Here is a 19,017-nt window from a genome sequence, read left to right as displayed (position 1 = left end):
GATGTGCTCTTTGTTCCACTTGGCTTTGACGCAGAGGTGCACTGCATGCATCAGCAGGGTCCACACAGACACTTACTATGGGATAGATTTACACTCCAGCTTACTGCAAACTGAATGTTTGTGTCGACAAGCTCTGAGACACAATTCCTCCCTGGAGATCCTACCGGAGTGGCTTAGCTACACACAGCTCCTCACACAGGCTCTGGTTTAAAGGCTCAGTCTAGCTCTTAGTTTAAAGGCAGAATATTAATGTTAGACGGTTGCGGTGCTTTAAATATGGCTTCACTTGCCGCTTACAAAGGGGGTTAGAATAATTCTCTCTGGCTTATATTCAATACCTCTATTTACCTAGTCAGCACTTTAGGATTTGCTCTTTTCCAACTCTCCTTCAGCACTCTGCTAATTATTCAAAGAGCTGGGCCCTCCACTTCCCCTTCCCATTGTTTTTTAGTGCAGCATTTTGCTAATAGTTCTCATCTCTCTTTGGCCACTTCCTTCAGAATTCTGGATCCCTCCTTGCCCTAGAACTGTGTTATGGGTCAGCTGTTTTAATTTGCTTATCACATAACAGATAAGGCTCTGATTTCCTTCAGTATTTCTTCTTCCTCTCAGGAGATTTATGTCTCTGGTCTGTTCTAGGAATACTGAGGCAAACAATGGATTTAATTTTTACATTTTTTACAGCCACTTATGCTGATTCTGTCAATAATCCATCTTCGCTATCTCCAAGATTGCAATGTCTCACTTAATGACCTCTTGTTGCATGTGCTTGAAAAATGTCTTTCCATTTATTGTAACCTCCTATGTAATCTTCCTTTCACTCTCCACCTTTTGGTTTTCTCTCTTCTTTTTTTACACTCTCATGGGCTGTAAAGGGCTGAATTTTAATGGATCTGTCAGGAATAACTGAAAAATGGGTCTCTGAGCAAGACTAAAATCTATGGGAAAGATTATGCATGGCCATGTAACAATGTATGTATACAGTTCTGTCAAGAATTACCATATGTAACGCACACAAAGTACTATAGACATTCAATTATTTTAGCTTCACCGAAGACAGAATTTAGTAATGTACTAAAGTTTGTTTGGTACTTTTACAATCTGTTTGGATCAGTGCCTTGTGCCAAGATAGAATAAAGTTACACAGCTCTCCAAGTAACAGGAGCTGATCAAATCAATTTTAAGATCCTGGGTGTGGGTCATTGCTGTGCGACTCTAGTTTTATGCCGGTGAAATGAATGGAGTTCAGACATTGTCAAACTGAAGTAACTCAGTGACGATCAAGGCCTTCTATGTCCACTTGTGCCTCAAAGCTGCCAGAATGGAAAATAGATACAAAAATGAGGAGAAAGAGGATGGTTATAAAAATGGTGGCCACCTTTCAGTGGAACAATAAGTATTGCATGGTGATGTGGCATTGAAAAGGCTTTTTTTTTTTTTTTAAATACAGCCTGCAAGGTAACTGCAGGTCGTGGGACACACCTGTGAAAATTGGCATTCTGTCAGGTAGTTTAGGATGGGTATTAGTCCTACTGTTTGCTCCTCAACTTTGGGGAATTCAGAACCAGGAACTCTCTTCCTACAATTTAGTAAGTGACATCCACTAAAAATCTTACATCCTTAGGCTACGTCTACACTGTCAGCTAAGAGTGTGAATCTCAGCTCACGTCCACATACTCACACTAGCTCATCTGAGCTAACAAGAGTATAAATAGGAGTGTAGGCACGGTAGTATGGGCAGCAGAGGCACAGCTAAGCCATGACGACTACATACCTACAGGGTTCAGGCAGGTTTGCACTTGGCATGGCTAAGCTGTGCCGCCACTGCTGCTGCTGCCCGTACTACCAGGGCTAGGCTGCTACTTATACTTGCGATAGCTCGATGTTTCTCTGTAAGGAACTGGAAATCACACCCCTAGCTCATAGTGTAGATGAAGCCTTTACCCAGAAGTCTGTTCGATCTTGTACAGGTTAGGAGCACATTCTCATTAGGATAAATATAGACATAAGTGAGATCCTTTGCGGAGGCTGAAGTTTCCCAATGCTGTCACGATTTCCAGTTGAACATACATAGCAGCATCGGATATGAACGACTGAACTACGTCAGCACAGTGCAACCCTATGGAACCCTTTTTTTAAAAACAGGAAATCCATTTAATACAGCCCAAGTATTTCTGTGAAGCAGAGTTCAGTTATAATGAAGAATTGTTTAATGATGTAGAGTTATTTAAATGGACACATATTTTTTTAAATGGAGCCTTCACCAGATGTTCTGCCCTTTTATTGCAAATGCAGAAGGAACATAATTCACTACCCTAGCATATAAAATCCGAGATAGAAGTGATTTAGATGCATGTGTGTGTTCTTTATACACCTGGTATGTTTTCTCACATTTCAAACACAAATCAGTGGGAAAACTTGTCTCTCCTGTTATAATAAACTCTGTGATATAGTGCATTTTCTCCCCTCATAGCAAGCAGAAATTGACGATCAGAGGTTTGCATTTTACTAGGACAATTATGGGCCTATTGCTGTTCTGGAGGAATTACATTTTTCTCACTCTGAAATTTTGTGGTGCCATTTACCTCCAGTGACTGGAAATGAGCCTTTGCTCCTATTCCTTTCCTCTTGCTGGGCCCAGACGTGCACGCGGGGCACATCGTCAGAATGCTGTGTGTAGTGGAGATGGAATGATGGGGTGTCAGCTCATTGAAGAGCTCCCAAAATAGGTCGCGTAACCTCCCCAGGAACTGCACAGGCACCTGCAGTTGTAACATTAACCTGTTCCTCAGTGTAACATATAGGACAACACCATAATTGCAGCTACAAAATGAACCATAAAGGATCAGTTTCTGTACTTTCAACTGCAAATTCTTGCAGCATAATGGGAAGGAAAGAGTGAATGGCTGTATCTGACACCCCCTATGTTCAAGACAAATTCTATGCTAACCTCAACCCCTCGTTGATTTGTCTTTATCCATCTGCTGTCTCTTGTCTTATACTTAGATTAGAAGTTCTGTGGAACAGGGACCATCTTTTTGTCCTCTGCTTGTACAGCACCTAGCACAATGGAGTAATGGTTCATAACTAGGGCTCCTAAGGGCTGTGGTAACACAAAATAAATAATAGCAATAACTCATAGTAACATTTGAGGGCCTACCTGTGTTGTAACCCCTCCCAAGAGCTGGCCAGGGACGGTGATTCTTCCAAAGGTTGCCCAGATACCAGTCACTCTGGTTCTCCACCAAGCCAAGAACCTGCTGGCCTGAAAACAAGCAACATGCAAACAGATAATTAAACAGAAGACAATTAGTTTATGGGAATCAAATACAAAATCTGGAGTACGGCAGGCAGTGGAAACAGAGCCCAGCAGTTCTGATGCTCCCTTCTTTCACATGTTATGAAGATGGGTAATCACCTAACTAAAAACAGGAACATCCTGGTAGTGCAAGCTCATCATGGCTCATTTCTCTCCTTTCTCCCCAGGCTAGTTTGAGTAACTAAACACTATGGGAATCTTTGTCACACTGACAAAAATATATATCAACAAGTTAAATCTGAATGCTGCCTGATTTTGGCATACCATGCTGGAGAATCCTTCCAATGAGAAGACAGGGTTAGTACCAGGATACTCTAATATAATGGTTTGTTTATACTTTGACGATAATAATTTAATTGGAAAATGGGTCTGATATGGAAAATTATTTCCTCTTGCCATTTTTTCCCCTTTAATTTCAGCATTTTCTCTGGCAGAGCAACAGAGAAAATTCCTTTTGCTCTAGCAAATGATGGATTCAAAGGTTTTAGCTAAAAGACAAAGTTGCACAGATTTAACTGAGGGCTTGTCTCCACGACGGGGTATTGCACACTCCGTGCGTGCGTGTGTGTGTGTATGTGATTTCTAAAGCACACTATCGAGCCGAGCATTCACTGGTCTGCATAGATCCTGCTGGTATGCACGTAAAGTACCCTGGTGCCAGGGGCGGCTCCAGGCATCAGCATGCCAAGTGCGTGCTTGGGCGGCAAGCCGCGGGGGGTGCTCTGCAGGTCACCGTAAGGGCAGCAGGCAGGTTGCCTTCGTCGGCATGCCTGCGGAGGGTCCGCTGGTCCCGCGGCTTCGGCAGACCTCCCGCAGGCATGTCGCCGAATCCGCGGGACCGGGGACCTCCCGCAGGCAAGCTGCCGAAGGCAGCCTGCCTGCCGTGCTTGGGGCGGCAAAATGCCTAGAGCCACCCCTGCCTGGTGCACTTTAACATAGTGCCATTTGAAACAGTACTGTGTGAAAGTGGACTAGGGAACTTTTAGTGTACACCAGCAGGGTATATGTGGATTAATTAATGTGCCATTAGAAATGCTGTATAAAATGGGAGTAAGAAAAGTGACTGTAACAGTCCTTTTGGAGGGAGGGGGAAACTTAATTTGTAACCAGGAAAAGACAAGGGTGACAATGTTTCAGGGTCTGTCTGCACTACAGCCGGGAGATGCAACTCACACTACTGGCTCAGCTAATAAAGAGCAGTGTGGACACCGGGTCACAGGTGGTGGCTTGGGCTAGCCATCTGACTCCAAGCCTGCCTGACCCCACGGGTCCGGGCTCAGGTGGCTAGCGTGAACTGCCCCCTGTGCCACAATGTCCAGACTGCTATTTTTAATGGAATAGCTCAAGTGAGTGTGAGTGTGCCTGCCCACACTGGGAATCACACCTCCCAGCTGCAATGCAGACGTATCCTCAGTGGGTAGGCCCCCTCAGGGAGATTGTGGTGGACAACAGCTGAATGACTGAGACTGGAAACTGTATTATCACCTTTTCTAGATACTATAGAAACACCATGCTCTGAAAGGTGAGTACATGGTTTCAAACCTAACGTCCCAACTACCCTAGCAAAACTGCCATGTTTCCAGTTATGATATGCTAGTATGCAGAGATTGGTCAAACATGACATAGCTAGTATGGGACCAAATCAGCATCACCAAAAGGTGTCAGAGCCATAAGAAGACTGTATTTTGAGGGAAGAAATGGTGAGCAGTGTGATTCATTAAAATTCATAAGCACATGGGACGAAGCCCGTTCAGATTAGGTGATCACAATGGTCCCTTTTGGCCTCATAATCTATAATATACTGATATCTAGAGTAGTGTACGAGAGTTCTTTGTTCCAGACCATCTTATAAGGGGTGGTTTGGAATAATAAAATAAAATAATATATATAATATAATAATTATATTATATAACAAAACAAAAATGTATATTATGGAAACATTGTATTAATCATGACATGGTTTGTCATCACCTTGACCAATCTACTTGTGTGGCCTTTCTTTTTCCATTCCTGTTTGTTAGTCTTTTTAGAATGTGAGCAATTTTGGGCAAGGACCATTTCTTCTTCAAAGGCGGTACATCAAGGATGCAACTGAAAGTTAATAATAATAGTTGTGTGAGGAGGGCATGGCAAGTCAGAGGAGGAGGTCAAAAAGCAGATGTGTGTGGTTTAGAGGTCGAGTGAAAAGAAGACAAGCACTGTCTCCTTTCAAAAGAAAAAAATATCCATCTGGAGGACTACAAGGCTAACACCTGTTGATTCAGGGCTGGAAGGCTGGCTGTTCCTTATAAACACTACTCCATTAGAGACAGAGTACAGTAAATCAAAAGAGAAAACTATTAGCAAAGGATGAGAAAACCAGAGAAGAAAATTCAGGGACAGCCTGGCTGGAACTGAATGTCACAGGTGATAAGAACTGAATGACCCTGCCCATATTCTAACAGTGCAAATGCATTTCACAACTCAGCAGTTAGCAGATGCTGCTCAGGATTATACTTCTCACATCAAAAGAAATGCTAGAATCCCATTTGAAAGAAACAGATATTTAAATTCCTCTCCATGGAACATCAGTCTGCTTTCATTATTTTATTCTTATGCATTACCAAACACAAGTCACAGGGTTCAGTCTTCAAACTGATTTATAATAGGCAATGCACAAACCTTGTTGCTGGTTAATGGATTTGCTCTCCCACCTACTGATCCCAACTCTCCATTTTGAAAGATATTCTTACCCCTCACCTAGTTTTTCCCCAGATGAAAGAGAGAGAGGAAGGCTTAGAAAATAATCTTTGGTTGTATCCTTTAATTTATTCCCCCCGTCCCCACTCAAAATAAGAGGGGAACATGAAAAAAAGACTAAAAGAACAACAGAGTAAATGAACACGAAGGGATCTAAAGAAGGAAAAGAAGAGTGACATGTTGGTTTCCATGTGCTAGGCATTTATCAACATTTTCTAAAAAGTTAAACCAAGTCTTTCCCCATGTCTGACGTTCCTCTTCCCCTAAACGTTATCTGCTCTTTAGCTGCCAGATAAGCCAAGTCGCTGTGCCCCTGGAGGCAATTCTGCTCTTCCACCTAAGCAATATGAGTCATTTAGCTATAAGCACTGCTTTAGAGACTAAGCTTTCAGTGGGTTGGAGTGTGTCCAAGATGATAGGATATATCCCAAAACGCAGTTCTGGGAAGTAATTTTTAAGGCGGTATCCATTATCATATTAATCCTCCTGCCTACTTCTAGCCAAAAGGGTTGTATGATCCTGGGACAGCCCCAACACATGTGAGCCAGCATGGCTCCAGAAGACCAACTTCTCCAGGAGCAGTCTGTTTTGGAAAGGCTCACGCAGTGTTTTCCTATGTAGGGACGAGTGTGAACAAAATATAATTTTCTGCTGGATCAGCCTTACTCGTAGATCAATAGTAGAAAGTTAAATGTTTTGCTAGGCACTTCCCCATTGGCTAGGGTTCAACGATATACACAAAGCTGTGTCCCAGGTTTGGCACAGGAAATCTACATTAGGGAGGGTCTTTGGGGACAGAAAGTCATAACAGGCTATGGCTAGCTGTAGAGCCCTCTCCCACCAAACAGCAATTCTGGAGTCTCTGGTGCTCCTAGCCCATCAGGACCAACTATGCCCTCCAAGAGGTGATTAAGCTGCAGGTAATGCCATGCAGCTGGACCAGGAAGGTTGTACTGTTATTGGAATGTTTGGAATAGCAGAAACTGATTCTCTGAGATCAACTGAGAGACCTAAATTACTCCTTTATTCCCCTGCTTTTTCCACATGAATGATTTTGCATCAATTTTCAACAATGGGCCACCCTAAAGTACAGCATCAATGTGTAACCCGGGACAGAATTAAAAATTTCTAGCAAAACTGGCCCTTGTTTGTCTGGTTGCCTACACTATAGGGGACATTTTATAATCAAAACAGTAATAGGCTTAAACCAGTCTTCCTGCCGGCGGAGGGGATGGATCAACTCTCACTCCACCAGCAGCCAGGGAGGGCTCTGCTCCATTATGTTGTGGAGACACAGGGCTGCCTGGCTAAGGATATGGGGCTGTCTGATAACACTGCCAGTTGGGGAAATGGAAGCCCAGATGTGACTGGGAGTTGCAATCTACACAGAGCTGGTCTTGGCCTCCCATCCACTCCCCAGATAAATATTTTAAAAATTCCTTTAATTTTCCTAAGATAAAACTGAGGAATAACAACTGGAGACATCTCAGGATACACACTATTCAGAGAAACACATTCATTTTGATAATATTAATTTTGCCACAAAGACTAACGGTAAGGATTCTCAGTCTGCCTAAATCTCGCACAACCTGGGTCAAAATATGCTCTAGATTAATTTTGACCAGATTTTCCATCTAACTGGGGATGAGTATTCCTAAATATTTAATATGTTTGAGTTGCCACTTAAAATAAAATAATCTTTGATTGTATCCTTTTATTTGTATCCTTCCTCACACCCCTCCCTCCCTCAGTCACGTCCTTTTCTTGACAACACTGGTCCAAATTCCATCCTCAGGAGCACCCATGGGGGTTTGACAGGACGTAAAGCAGAAATTAGCACATACGGTCTTTGTTAAACTGATGCGATGACTTCTCTTACAAGTTTGAAGTAAGTTGTGAGTGCTCATTTATATTTTTCACTAGTTCATTTCCATTTGCTCTAGACATGGATACTGTCACTGTTCCAAATTATTCCCTTCTGTAGCATCAAATCCAATGTTAGAGGTAGTTAGAAAACAGAATTTCCAACCCTCAGGACATTCTGACATTTCAAAATTTGTTTTCATCCAAAATGGGAACAAAAAGTCAAAATTTTAAAATATTTTGCAGGCCAGAAATTCTTAAATATTTTGATTTGGAAACATCAAAATGACCTATGGAAATGTTTTGTTTTGTTAACGTTAAGCCATTTTGTTTAAATGATGTTGAAACTTTAGAATATTAAGTATATAGAACACAATATTAAAATTTAAAATAAAGGTAAAAGCTTAGAAGTCAAAAGGAAATGATAAAAATTGGAACAAAATGAGAAAGTCAAAATGAAATACTTCCTTTCAATTTTGAAAAATTTCCACCAAAAATTTTGTAAAAAATCAACATGTTCCTGCAAAATATGTATATTTCAACAAAATTGCATTTTCTGACAGAAAACTGTTGTATCAACAACAACAACAAAAGTGACCAGCTCTATCTAATCTGTCTTCTCACTAGCCTTTAACACAGTATTATTTAGTTACTTTTAAAACAGAATTTAGCACTTATAAATGTGACAGCTAGAGCAATGCATAGCATGGGCAGATGCTGTGAAAAACTCACTCCTCCCACGGCTCTGTGACTACATCTCAGTCCTGGTCTGCATCACTCCTACCTGTGATCCCCACCATATACACATAGTTCTGCCAATGCTTCTTAATCAAAACCTCCAGCTATTTACCAATCCTTGGTCTTCTCCAGAGCAGAGACTGCAGTGCCAAATACACCGGTGTGCATTTGTGATGTGGACACACTTCTACCAGGCACTTCCCCAGACTCATTTAATCTCTGACCGTGTTGGCACTGGATCCCAGATCTTTTGAGGTGAAAGACTAGTGCACTAATTTGCTGTGCCACCAAGCATGGAGTCCTTTTTAAAAGGCAAACAAATAGAGCTATTGTTTTGGATGAGAATACAGTGGCTACCATGATGCATTTGAATTACTCAGTATTCTGCGCTATCTGTCTCTCCTTCTTAAGAGTTATTATAATAAAACACCATGACTAACAGCAAAAGCTTTGTCATTGTTTTCTGCTCTGGGCCTGCAGTTATGATTAAATGCACTCCTCTCACTCTTTGTTACTTCAGGCACAAGTTAGCTTATGAAAATGAAGCTGTCTTCTTTACTTATTCATACATCATCACTAACAGCCAGACAACAGAAAACAAGGCTGTGATTCTGGTATGACCAGAGTGAAAATTTGTCAAGCAGGCAGAACTAGAGCTCGATCATCCTGAACCAGGTTGCATTCTGCCAGGCTGACGGAAGAGTCTTTCTTTAGAAGACAGCTGCCCTTCTACTGTATTTTCCACAGCGCCACATTCTGACAGCTCACACAATGAAAGGTTCTTCTCACCATGCATAAGCTCAGTTGTCGTTAGAAAGAGAACAAACCATGGAAAATGGACATTTCTGAGCCTGACAACTCAGTGTCTTAAATTCTGTTTTCACGTTGTGGATTTTTAATGGCTAACAGAGAGGAAGGATAGTCTTGTGGTTAGGATGCTGGACTAGAACTCAGGAAAGCTGGGCTAATTCCTAGCTCTTGTGTGACCACAGGCATGTCACTTATTCTCCCATCTCAGCTCTTCATCAGTGAAAATGGGGCTAATAATACTTCCTATCTCCCTGTTTGTCTGTCACATCTATTTAGATTATAAACTCTTTGGAATAGGGACTGTATCTTACTGCATGTTTACACAGCACCCAGTACGATGGGCCCCTTAGCTCATGTGAGGCCTCTAGGTGGTACTGGAATAAAAGGTTTATGAATATTTTCTAAATTTTCCCTAGTGGACATCTGAATCTTTTTTGTTCCAGCAGCTTTAACTGCTCCTGCCTCCTTTACTGCGGTCACCACAAGAGCAAGGTACCCTCCTAGGGTGGGAGCGCTTTAGCCAGGCTGCCACTCCTGCCTCCTCTATGATTCCTATGGCACCCAGGCCAATCACCAAAAGTGAGAGTAAAGCTGGTCATCAGACACTTGTGGCATGTCATCACCTGGTCCTTAGTGGCCGACAGGGGAGTGGGATGTCACCTAAAATGTCCTCACCTGCATTTGGTAGAGTTTTCCATAGTGAATGGTAACCAAAATGTACTTCCCCAGCTTTAAAACTACAACATCAGGATTTCTGTACTAAAGAGGTTATTACAGCATACTAGAATAGAACTCGATGCTGCTGCTTCTGCCAACTACCTCCACCGTTGTGATTTAGACCACCTGCCCCACCCCCGCCAAACCTCTGTACAGAATGAGTCTTTGCACCACAGGTCACTCCACTGCCATAGCAATATGAATGTCTGTGTTTGTGCTGAGAGAGTGGACGAGGGAGGAAATTGGACTTCGAGTTCGGGCCTGGTAGGAGCTGGAAATATTGTAGAGATGATAGCCCCCCCCCCGGCATTTGGGAGAGAGGAAAGGAGAATAAAAGGATGAAAGTGGTGAAAAGGGAGAGAAAGTAGATATTCCCAATGGCTGGGCCTCTCTGAATTGGCCAGCACTAAGTTATGCAATCGTGGTCAGCACTGGACGAATCTACTATGGTACAGTCAAGTGAGGTTATTTTTTGCACCAATATGAGCTTAAATAGTTCCATTACTGCTCCTCCCAAACTCTTCATAACCCCCCACCTCCCTCCTTCCCCATTACTGCTCACAGCTTCACCATCTCCCTAGCATCCAGACCTGTAACCCTTGTGAGATGTTTGACTCTGCTCCAGGAGACGAGAGAGAGCGTGCATGCATGAGAATGACTCTAGGCCTGGTGATTAGAGCACTCACCTGCAAGGTAGACAACCAGGATCCAGTCCCAGTACTCCAATGACTAAATTTTTTATTCACTGTAGAACAGCTTCAACAGGAGAGATGGGCCTCCTATAGCCCAGTGGTTAGGGCACTCACCTGAGAAGTGGTAGATCCCACTTCTAAATCCCTTCTCCCCACATAGGCAGAAGAGGGGGGTCTTGAACCTGGTGTCTCCCAGATGAGTACCCTAACCACTGGACTAAAAGTTATGAGGGAGGTGCCCTTCCTCCCCCATGCTCTCCCAGTGTTTTGTGCAAGTTTACATATGGGAGCCAATCCAGCAGGCAAACTCTGAGCATGCTTACTGGATTGAGCCCCACAGGTGAGGCGGAACACCTATCCTCCTCTGGTTCGTACATTGCTCTGGGGCTTAGGTATCTTGATACTTCGCATGGGGCTGCAGTGCACATGCACAGAGGCAGAAACAGGTGCCTAGGGAACTTTTACTATAAAAACTTAGGCCCTGAGCCAGTTTAGGCCACTACAAGATTTGGTGGCAGCTGAGTTGGGGGGGTTGTGAATCCCATTGGGTCCTGATTCTGGGATATAGACGGCTAAAGTAATATTAGCCTCATTTGTGCCATGCAGGAATACATGATTATTGAATAAAGATTTCCCCCACCTCCACCCCCAAAGATGAAACTGTCGTGGAGGAATGTGCTAAAGAAATTAAAGTAATTTTTCATGCACTGTCATATCTTTTACAGTTTTATCAATTTTATTATTCAGAGGCTAAAGTTCTGAGTTACACCAAGTGGGTAGCACAGATTCTGTCTGTGACATACATTTTGGTAATGAGGAATTGAGCAGTGGGTTTCCGTGTATAACCAATACTTATACTGCACTTTTTATAAGTAGATTTCAAAGCCCTTTATAGAGGAGGGCAGTATCTTTATTCCCATTTTACATATCATAGAAGATTAGGGCTGGAAGGGACTTCAAGAGGTCATCTAGTCCAACCCCCTGCTCAAAGCAGGACCAAAGCCAACTAAATCATCCCAGCCAGGGCTTTGTCAAGCCGGGCCTTAAAAACTTCTAAGGATGGACATTCCACCACCTCCCTAGGTAACCCATTCCAGTGCTTCACCACCCTCCTTGTGAAATATTTTTTCCTAATATCCAACCTAGATCTCCCCCACTGCAACATGAGACCATTGCTCCTTGTTCTGTCATCTGATACCACTGAGAACAGCTGAGCTCCATCCTCTTTGGAACCCCGCTTCAGGTAGTTGAAGGCTGCTATCAAATCCCCACTCACTCTTCCCTTCTGCAGACTAAGTAAGCCCAGTTCCCTCAGCCTCTCCTCATAAGTCATATGCCCCAGCCCCCTGATCATTTTCATTACCATCCACTAGACTCTCTCCAATTGGTCCACCTCCTTTCTGAAGTGGGGGTCCAAAACTGGAGCAGGAGGCCCAAAAATGGGGAAAATATGGGGGAACTGAGGCACAGACTGTCATGATTTGCCCAAGGTCAGTGGGCAGGCTAGTGGAAGAGCCAGGAATAGGATGCAGGTCTCCTGAGTACCAATCCAGTGCTCTAGTCTTTAGGTCATGCTGCCTCTCTCTATATTACAATCCATGTGTGATGATCTCAGCAGTCAAGAAGCATTCAGAGAGCCCCAGTAGCACTCATTTGCTAATGGTCACGTTGACCAGCTCTCCCTTTGCTGGGTGAATTGGTGGCTGAGGAGGTTTTCTTCCTTCTCTCCACTTGCCTATAACACAGAGGAGTGGGAGTCAGGACATCAGAGTTATATTTTCTGCCCTGCCACAGATTTACTAAATGACTTTGGGCACAGCACCTGACCTTCCTCAACTGGCCAGATGCTGATTTCAGCAACACCCGTGTAAACCTGGAGGTAACGCCATTGAATTCAACTCATGTAACAGAGATCAGTGTCAGGTCCTGAGTCTGAGTTTCCCCTTTTGAAAAATGGGGATATCAATCCTTACTTCATACAGGCATTTGTTGGGTTTAATTCAACATTGTTTGTAAAATGACTCCAGATACTCAGAACAGTAAACTACTAGATATATCTAACAAAACACTGACATGAACTAAGCTGGAGAGAGAGAGGGGGAGAGAGAGAGAACGAACATATTAGTTACCCAGTAACTGATAGTGGAGGTTTTTCACATCCTTTCATTTTATATGCCACAGGAGGGAGAAAGAAAGGGAAGCAGCTATCAATATAAGGGCAAGCTATTAAAGGCATGTTTTCCCTCTGAAGTAAAAACTGTCAAGTCTCCTACAAATCGCTCAAACAAGAGTAGATACAACAGGAATGTTTAGAAGTGTGGTTTGATGCAGGTATATCCACAAGAGATTCTTTTTGCTCCATCAGGAGTTGTCCCAGAAGACAGTAGCAGGACAGACACAGAAAGAGAATGTGACAAGCCAAATGAAAAGGACTGTTGCCCTCAGTTCTCTGAATAGAGAAAATCAGGCCCATTCTTGGTACAGAAGGGCTGCAGTCACACACTTGATAACAAAAAAGGTTGCCAAATTAGCACAAGTGGCATTAGAAGTCTAACTGGACCGACATTTCTTTCCCTGTTGGGGCTTAGTCCTGTTAAAAAAATAAACAAGATCTGTGTATTGTAAGGAAAGTCCCTTTGGCTATGTGTGTTAATCAGCCTGAGAGATAGTCACAGCACAAGAACGCAGAATTATTCCTCTCTTCGATGAACATAGATTGCTGCATGAAAATAATATATACCTAATGTTTATTATACTGATGATTGGTCTGTTTATATGAAGAACCTACCCATACTGTTAACTTCAGGCTTCAAGACAAGTTAGGGGGCTCTATGATTATTGCTAAGAATGATTTATGCACTAGGGGTATCAGCTATCTATTGTTTTAAACTATTTATTTAGGAAGTTTTAACAAATTTACAGATCCTTGCCATGTAAATATCAAAAACAAAACAATCACTACATCAGTTATCTTTTGTCTAAAGAGATATAATACAGGAATATAGTAATCAGAGCTGTCTTTTTAATAGGGTGCTACCACATTACAGAGTGAGCATCATTACACCCATGAAATTTTCAATGATTTTATTAAATTGAGTGAAACATCTATATACACATATTTAACAGACCAGGTACATCTATCAAATGTTCATATTCAAACAACAGGATCAGTGTGCTTTTTTTTTCTCTTTTTTTTTGGCAGGTTAATGTACTTTGTCTGAGTACTGAATAAAAGGTAACCAAATGTCTAGAATATTTATCTGTCCTCTATCTTCCTGCGTATGTAAATTGGTGTGTGAATGTTTCCATAACCAAATCCTTCCCATTTTTTTTGAATCATTACTCAATGGTTGGGCTATTTTTTTTTCCAATGAGAGACTATCAATAGCTGAGCAGATACTTACTAGTAGATGAGAGATTAATTCTTTCCTTTTGTATCACCATTTCTACTAGGAAGCCCCTGGAGGGTTATCAAAAATCATTTGATAATAAATATCCAACAATTTGTGGATTGCATCCCAATACTCTCTAATGTCTGGACACATACACCATAAATGCATAACATCTCCTCTTTCACTGCAATTTCTCCAACATTTATCCCCATTCACTCTCTCTATTTTTTAACCTGACTGGTGTGAGGTACCATTGAAGCAAAGATTGATATCAATTAGTTATAATTTTGTTTCCTAATTGACCAGATGCCATCACTTCCATTAAAGTTCGGTTTCTTATAAAATAGGTTTTCTAGAAAGTTGAGAAAGATAATGCCTGACTTGAAAGTACTGGTACCAAGGGAGAGTGGGCCAATTAAAGTTAGTTTTGATATCTAGATAACTTGGAAAAGTTTCTTTACTGAATAGCTGGCCAACTGTGCGTATTCCATGGCTCACTCTGAAGCTTTCTGGTTTGCAATTGGGTTAAGATCTGGATTATTTGCAATGGGTGTCCTTAGTGAGGGAAAATACCTGATTTTTTTATTTTTATGATCTGGCATTAAGGACAATTCCAAGTACACGCCGAATATTGTCTAAATTAGCTAGTAATTTTAAAGTGGTAAACATTTATCCATTGCTAACAGTTGAACACAGTTGCTCCCATTTGCACATCATGAAGTGCGTTTGCTGCACTGTCAGCTCAACCAGACAACAATCTTCTGTCTTGTATCTCTAGTCCATGGTGTAGGGCATACTTCTGCTTGATGGAACAAAGCAGAGGTTGCACAGAGAAAAAAAAAAAGGAAGCAGAATGCCTTAGAGATTAGAGTAAGGAGATGTGGGTTTTAGTCCTTGTTCTGCTACTGACTTGTTGTGTAATCTAAATCACATCCTTATGGTGCTTCAGTATCTCCATCTGTAAAAGGGCTTGATCCTGCAGAGGCTAGCTACAGAAGTGTTGAGCTTATTAGCACAAGAGAAGAGGTGATGAGCAGGATGAGGAACCTGATCCTGCACTAATGAGAATACTGCAAGTTACTCTTGTCTGCTACCAGAAGGGTGCATGCCTACCTTGCAGGCTTGAGGATCATACTTGAGTCCTGACATGACCATTCTTCATCCAAACTCGGATCGTCTTTTTATCCTGCACTCTTGAGAGAAAGAAAGTAATAGGGCAATGGAGCTGAGACTTATTTCTCTCAATAAGAGGACCGTGTCTAGCACTTAACTCTAAATGCCGCCACCTACTGTCTTAGTTCACACTTGCACTGACATGCAATGACCTGGCACAATGCAAGGACTTGTAGCATCAAGGCTGGCATGGTGATACAAATACTTACCTTGCACTGTAAAACACCTGGAGATCCTGGGATGAAAGGCACTATACGTACTATTTGTTGCTATTAAATATTTATTACTATTTATTGTTATCTCTCAGATGGTCACTCCAGGTAAGGCGCACACCTATCAAATGACGATGAAGTGGTTAATATTTCCTGACAAAGAATCAAATTATTCTTTAGAGGAAGGGAAAAAAATCTTCAGACTTTTGCAAATAAATCTTTGCTGATGGCTCTAGAGATCTGAGGCTGGTTACCTAACCTCCATCTTATCACTGGCATTTCTCATTCTGTCCTGTTTATTTGCTTAGTGCTTAACGGTTCTTTTCATCTTGAGGAACATAACAGCAAAGAGGAGGGAGCTAGTGTTGACTGAGTAAGAAAAGAACCAAGTGCTATGAAAATCAGCTTCTTCAAGCTCTCTCTCTCTAATTATTCCATTAGCACAGGTCTTCCTTTAATTGATACAAACAGATGAAAAATATGATTGAACAGTTCCCAGGAGAGCAGAATTTTATTACAACGCTCTGAGCCAGTGAGACTTTAAAGTGTTATAAAAGGGTTAAAGTTTAAAAGAAAATAGGTGAGAGAGTTAGAGAAGGTGCAAATTTCAGTAGGTGGCTATGTTGTTGATAAGGGGGAAAAGGGTGGAGGGGGCAAGACTTGCTGTCCAGTGGAATGCAACAACTCTCCTAATGAATTCTGCACACCATCTCATTCAGCTCCGTAATATTTCACTCATTGATTTTACTGTCAAATGAAAAGGCGCTTGTTCCAAATGGCATTTAGTGAGACAGATGGGGAGAGACCTAGACTTCATTACTTGGAGTTTGCTCTCTGGATAATGTTGACGTTACATGGGTAGAAAGCAACAGAGGGCAAAAGTCCACCACTTCCGATGTCTGGAACATCTCTTTGGTTCACTTCCTGGCAGCTGAAGGGCTTTTAATTTCATCAGACTGTAGTCTGCCTCACCTGTCATCTGCAGAGGCTTATGAAACAGTTTAGCTCATACTGTCCTTCTCACCCACAAGCTTTATGCAACCAGATCAAATGAGAGACACTCCAGAAGCAGAATTTACTGCTGGTGCAGATGGCCAATTCTAGACTTCCCTTCCATTTTGGAGGTGGTGGGCGGGCGAAGGCTATGAATTGTTGCACTTTGACTTGGCTAAATGGATGTTATTGAGATGCAGAGTTACGGTAAATCTACCCGAAGTATTTAGCATTGTGCTTCCAAGAGAAGACATATAAGTTCTTACTCAGCTGAGCCTGTCCACTCTAGCCCCAGCATTACAAATGCCATCAGAAAAAGCCCGAAGCGTGCTTGCTGACACTAGCTGCCAATGACTGCATGAAACAGAAGGTGGCTAAGAACTCTGAGCTGGTTTTAGTCACAGCAGTAAATGAAGAGATAAACCAAATAGCACCAGCAGGTGGGAGTGCTGCCTATATACAGAGTAAGCTTGTAGTAGGAACTTACAGAAAACTGAAACTCTGCTGTTTAAAAAGCACACTGCAAACCCTTTTAGACAAGAAATTAGTAAAATTAAAATCCCCCCTTTGGGATACTTATTTGCAGCAGCACGTGGCCGGAGGGGTAAGACCACATTATCCATTCCTGTATGTAAATGAAATCCAATAAGATGGAGGAGTAGGCCCATCTGCTGTTTACCTATGACAGCCCAACAGCTGCTATTCTAGCTATGGGGGGTTGGGGACCCAGAGTTTATACCCGCCCTGTCCCCTTGAAGTCTGATGCAGACAGGGGGAATAAGTATGGTGAAGCCTCAGTCCAGGAGAGTAATAAACTTGGAGGGTAATTATCAGTGGAGGGTAATTATCGGTCTTACTTTTGAGGGAGATGCTGAGGTGGAGACTGGTCACCACAGGACTGTCTACTGGGAAGAGGGGCAGGGTAGATGTATAATGGCATGGGAGGAACTGGATGCATCTTGCAGGTAGTACTGTTGGGATAAGGAATGAGATGAAGTCCATCATTCCAGTCCCTGGAAAAATCATGGAGCAGGCCCTCAAGGAATCAATTCTGAAGCACTTAGAGGAGAGGAAAGTGATCAGGAACAGTCAGCATGGATTCACCAAGGGCAAGTCATGACTGACTAACCTAATTGCCTTCCATGAGGAGATAACTGGCTCTGTGAATGAGGGGAAAGCAGTGGATGTGTTATTCCTTGACTTTAGCAAAGCTTTTGACACGGTCTCCCACAGTATTCTTGCCAGCGAGTTAAAGAAGTATGGGCTGGATGATTAGACTATAAGGTGGATAGAAAGCTGGCTAGATCGTCGGGCTCAACGGGTAGTGATCAACGGCTCCATGTCTAGTTGACAGCCGGATTCAAGTGGAGTGCCCCAAGGGTCGGTCCTGGGGCCGGTTTTGTTCAATATCTTCATTAATGCTCTAGAGGATGGCGTGGACTGCACCCTCAGCAAGTTTGCAGATGACACTAAACTTGGAGGAGTAGTAGATACGCTGGAGGGTAGGATAGGATACAGAGGGACATAGACAAATTAGAGGACTGGGCCAAAAGAAACCTGAGGAGGTTCAACAGGGACAAGTGCAGAGTCCTGCACTTGGGAAGTAAGAATCCCATGCACTGCTACAGACTAGGGACCGAATGGCTAGGAAGCAGTTCTGCAGAAAAGGACCTAGGGGTTACAGTGGACAAGAAGCTGGATATGAGTCAACAGTGTGCCCTTGTTGCCAAGAAGGCTAATGGCATTTTGGGCTGTATAAGTAGGGGCATTGCCAGCAGATCGAGGGATGTGATCATTCCCCTCTATTCAACATTGGTGAGGCCTCATCTGGAGTACTGTGTCCAGTTTTGGGCCCCACACTACAAGAAGGATGTGGAAAAATTGGAAAGAGTCCAGCGGAGGGCAACAAAAATGATTAGGGGGCTGGAGCACATGACTTATGAGGAGAGGCTGAGGGAACTGGGATTGTTAGGCTGCAGAAGAGAAGGATGAGGGGGGATTTGATAGCTGCTTTCAACTACCTGAAAGGGGGTTCCAAAGAGGATGGATCTAGACTGTTCTCAGTGGTACCTGATGACAGAACAAGGAGTAATGGTCTCAAGTTGCAGTGGGGGAGATCTAGGTTGGATATTAGGAAAAAATATTTCACAAGGAGGGTGGTGAAGCACTGGAATGGGTTACCTAGGGAGGTGGTGGAATCTCCTTCCTTAGAGGTTTTTAAGGTCTGGCTTGACAAAGCCCTGGCTGGGATGATTTAGTTGGGAATTGGTCCTGCTTTGAGCAGGGGGTTGGACTAGATGACCTCCTGAGGTCCCTTCCAACCCTGATATTCTATGATTCTATGAAGCAGAGTGTGGTCAGAGCCCAGA

At 42.7% G+C, this 19,017-nt stretch overlaps 1 protein-coding gene across 4 annotated transcripts in view; it reads right to left on the bottom strand.

The window, feature by feature from the left end:
- Positions 1–19,017, bottom strand: part of LARGE1 (LARGE xylosyl- and glucuronyltransferase 1) — a 365,026-nt gene that overhangs the window by 90,354 nt on the left and 255,655 nt on the right. For all 4 annotated transcript variants that reach the window (XM_044986889.1, XM_044986872.1, XM_044986881.1 and 1 more), the window contains one exon: positions 3,161–3,265. In XM_044986889.1, coding sequence (XP_044842824.1) covers positions 3,161–3,265 — 105 coding nt within the window. The remainder of the gene's footprint in view (positions 1–3,160; positions 3,266–19,017) is intronic.

The sequence above is a fragment of the Mauremys mutica genome, chromosome 1 (genome assembly GCF_020497125.1).
Source record: "Mauremys mutica isolate MM-2020 ecotype Southern chromosome 1, ASM2049712v1, whole genome shotgun sequence".
Taxonomy (NCBI): Eukaryota; Metazoa; Chordata; order Testudines; family Geoemydidae; genus Mauremys; species Mauremys mutica.
Note: the sequence above shows the minus strand (reverse complement) of the source record. Positions and strands in the feature narration are given on the sequence as shown.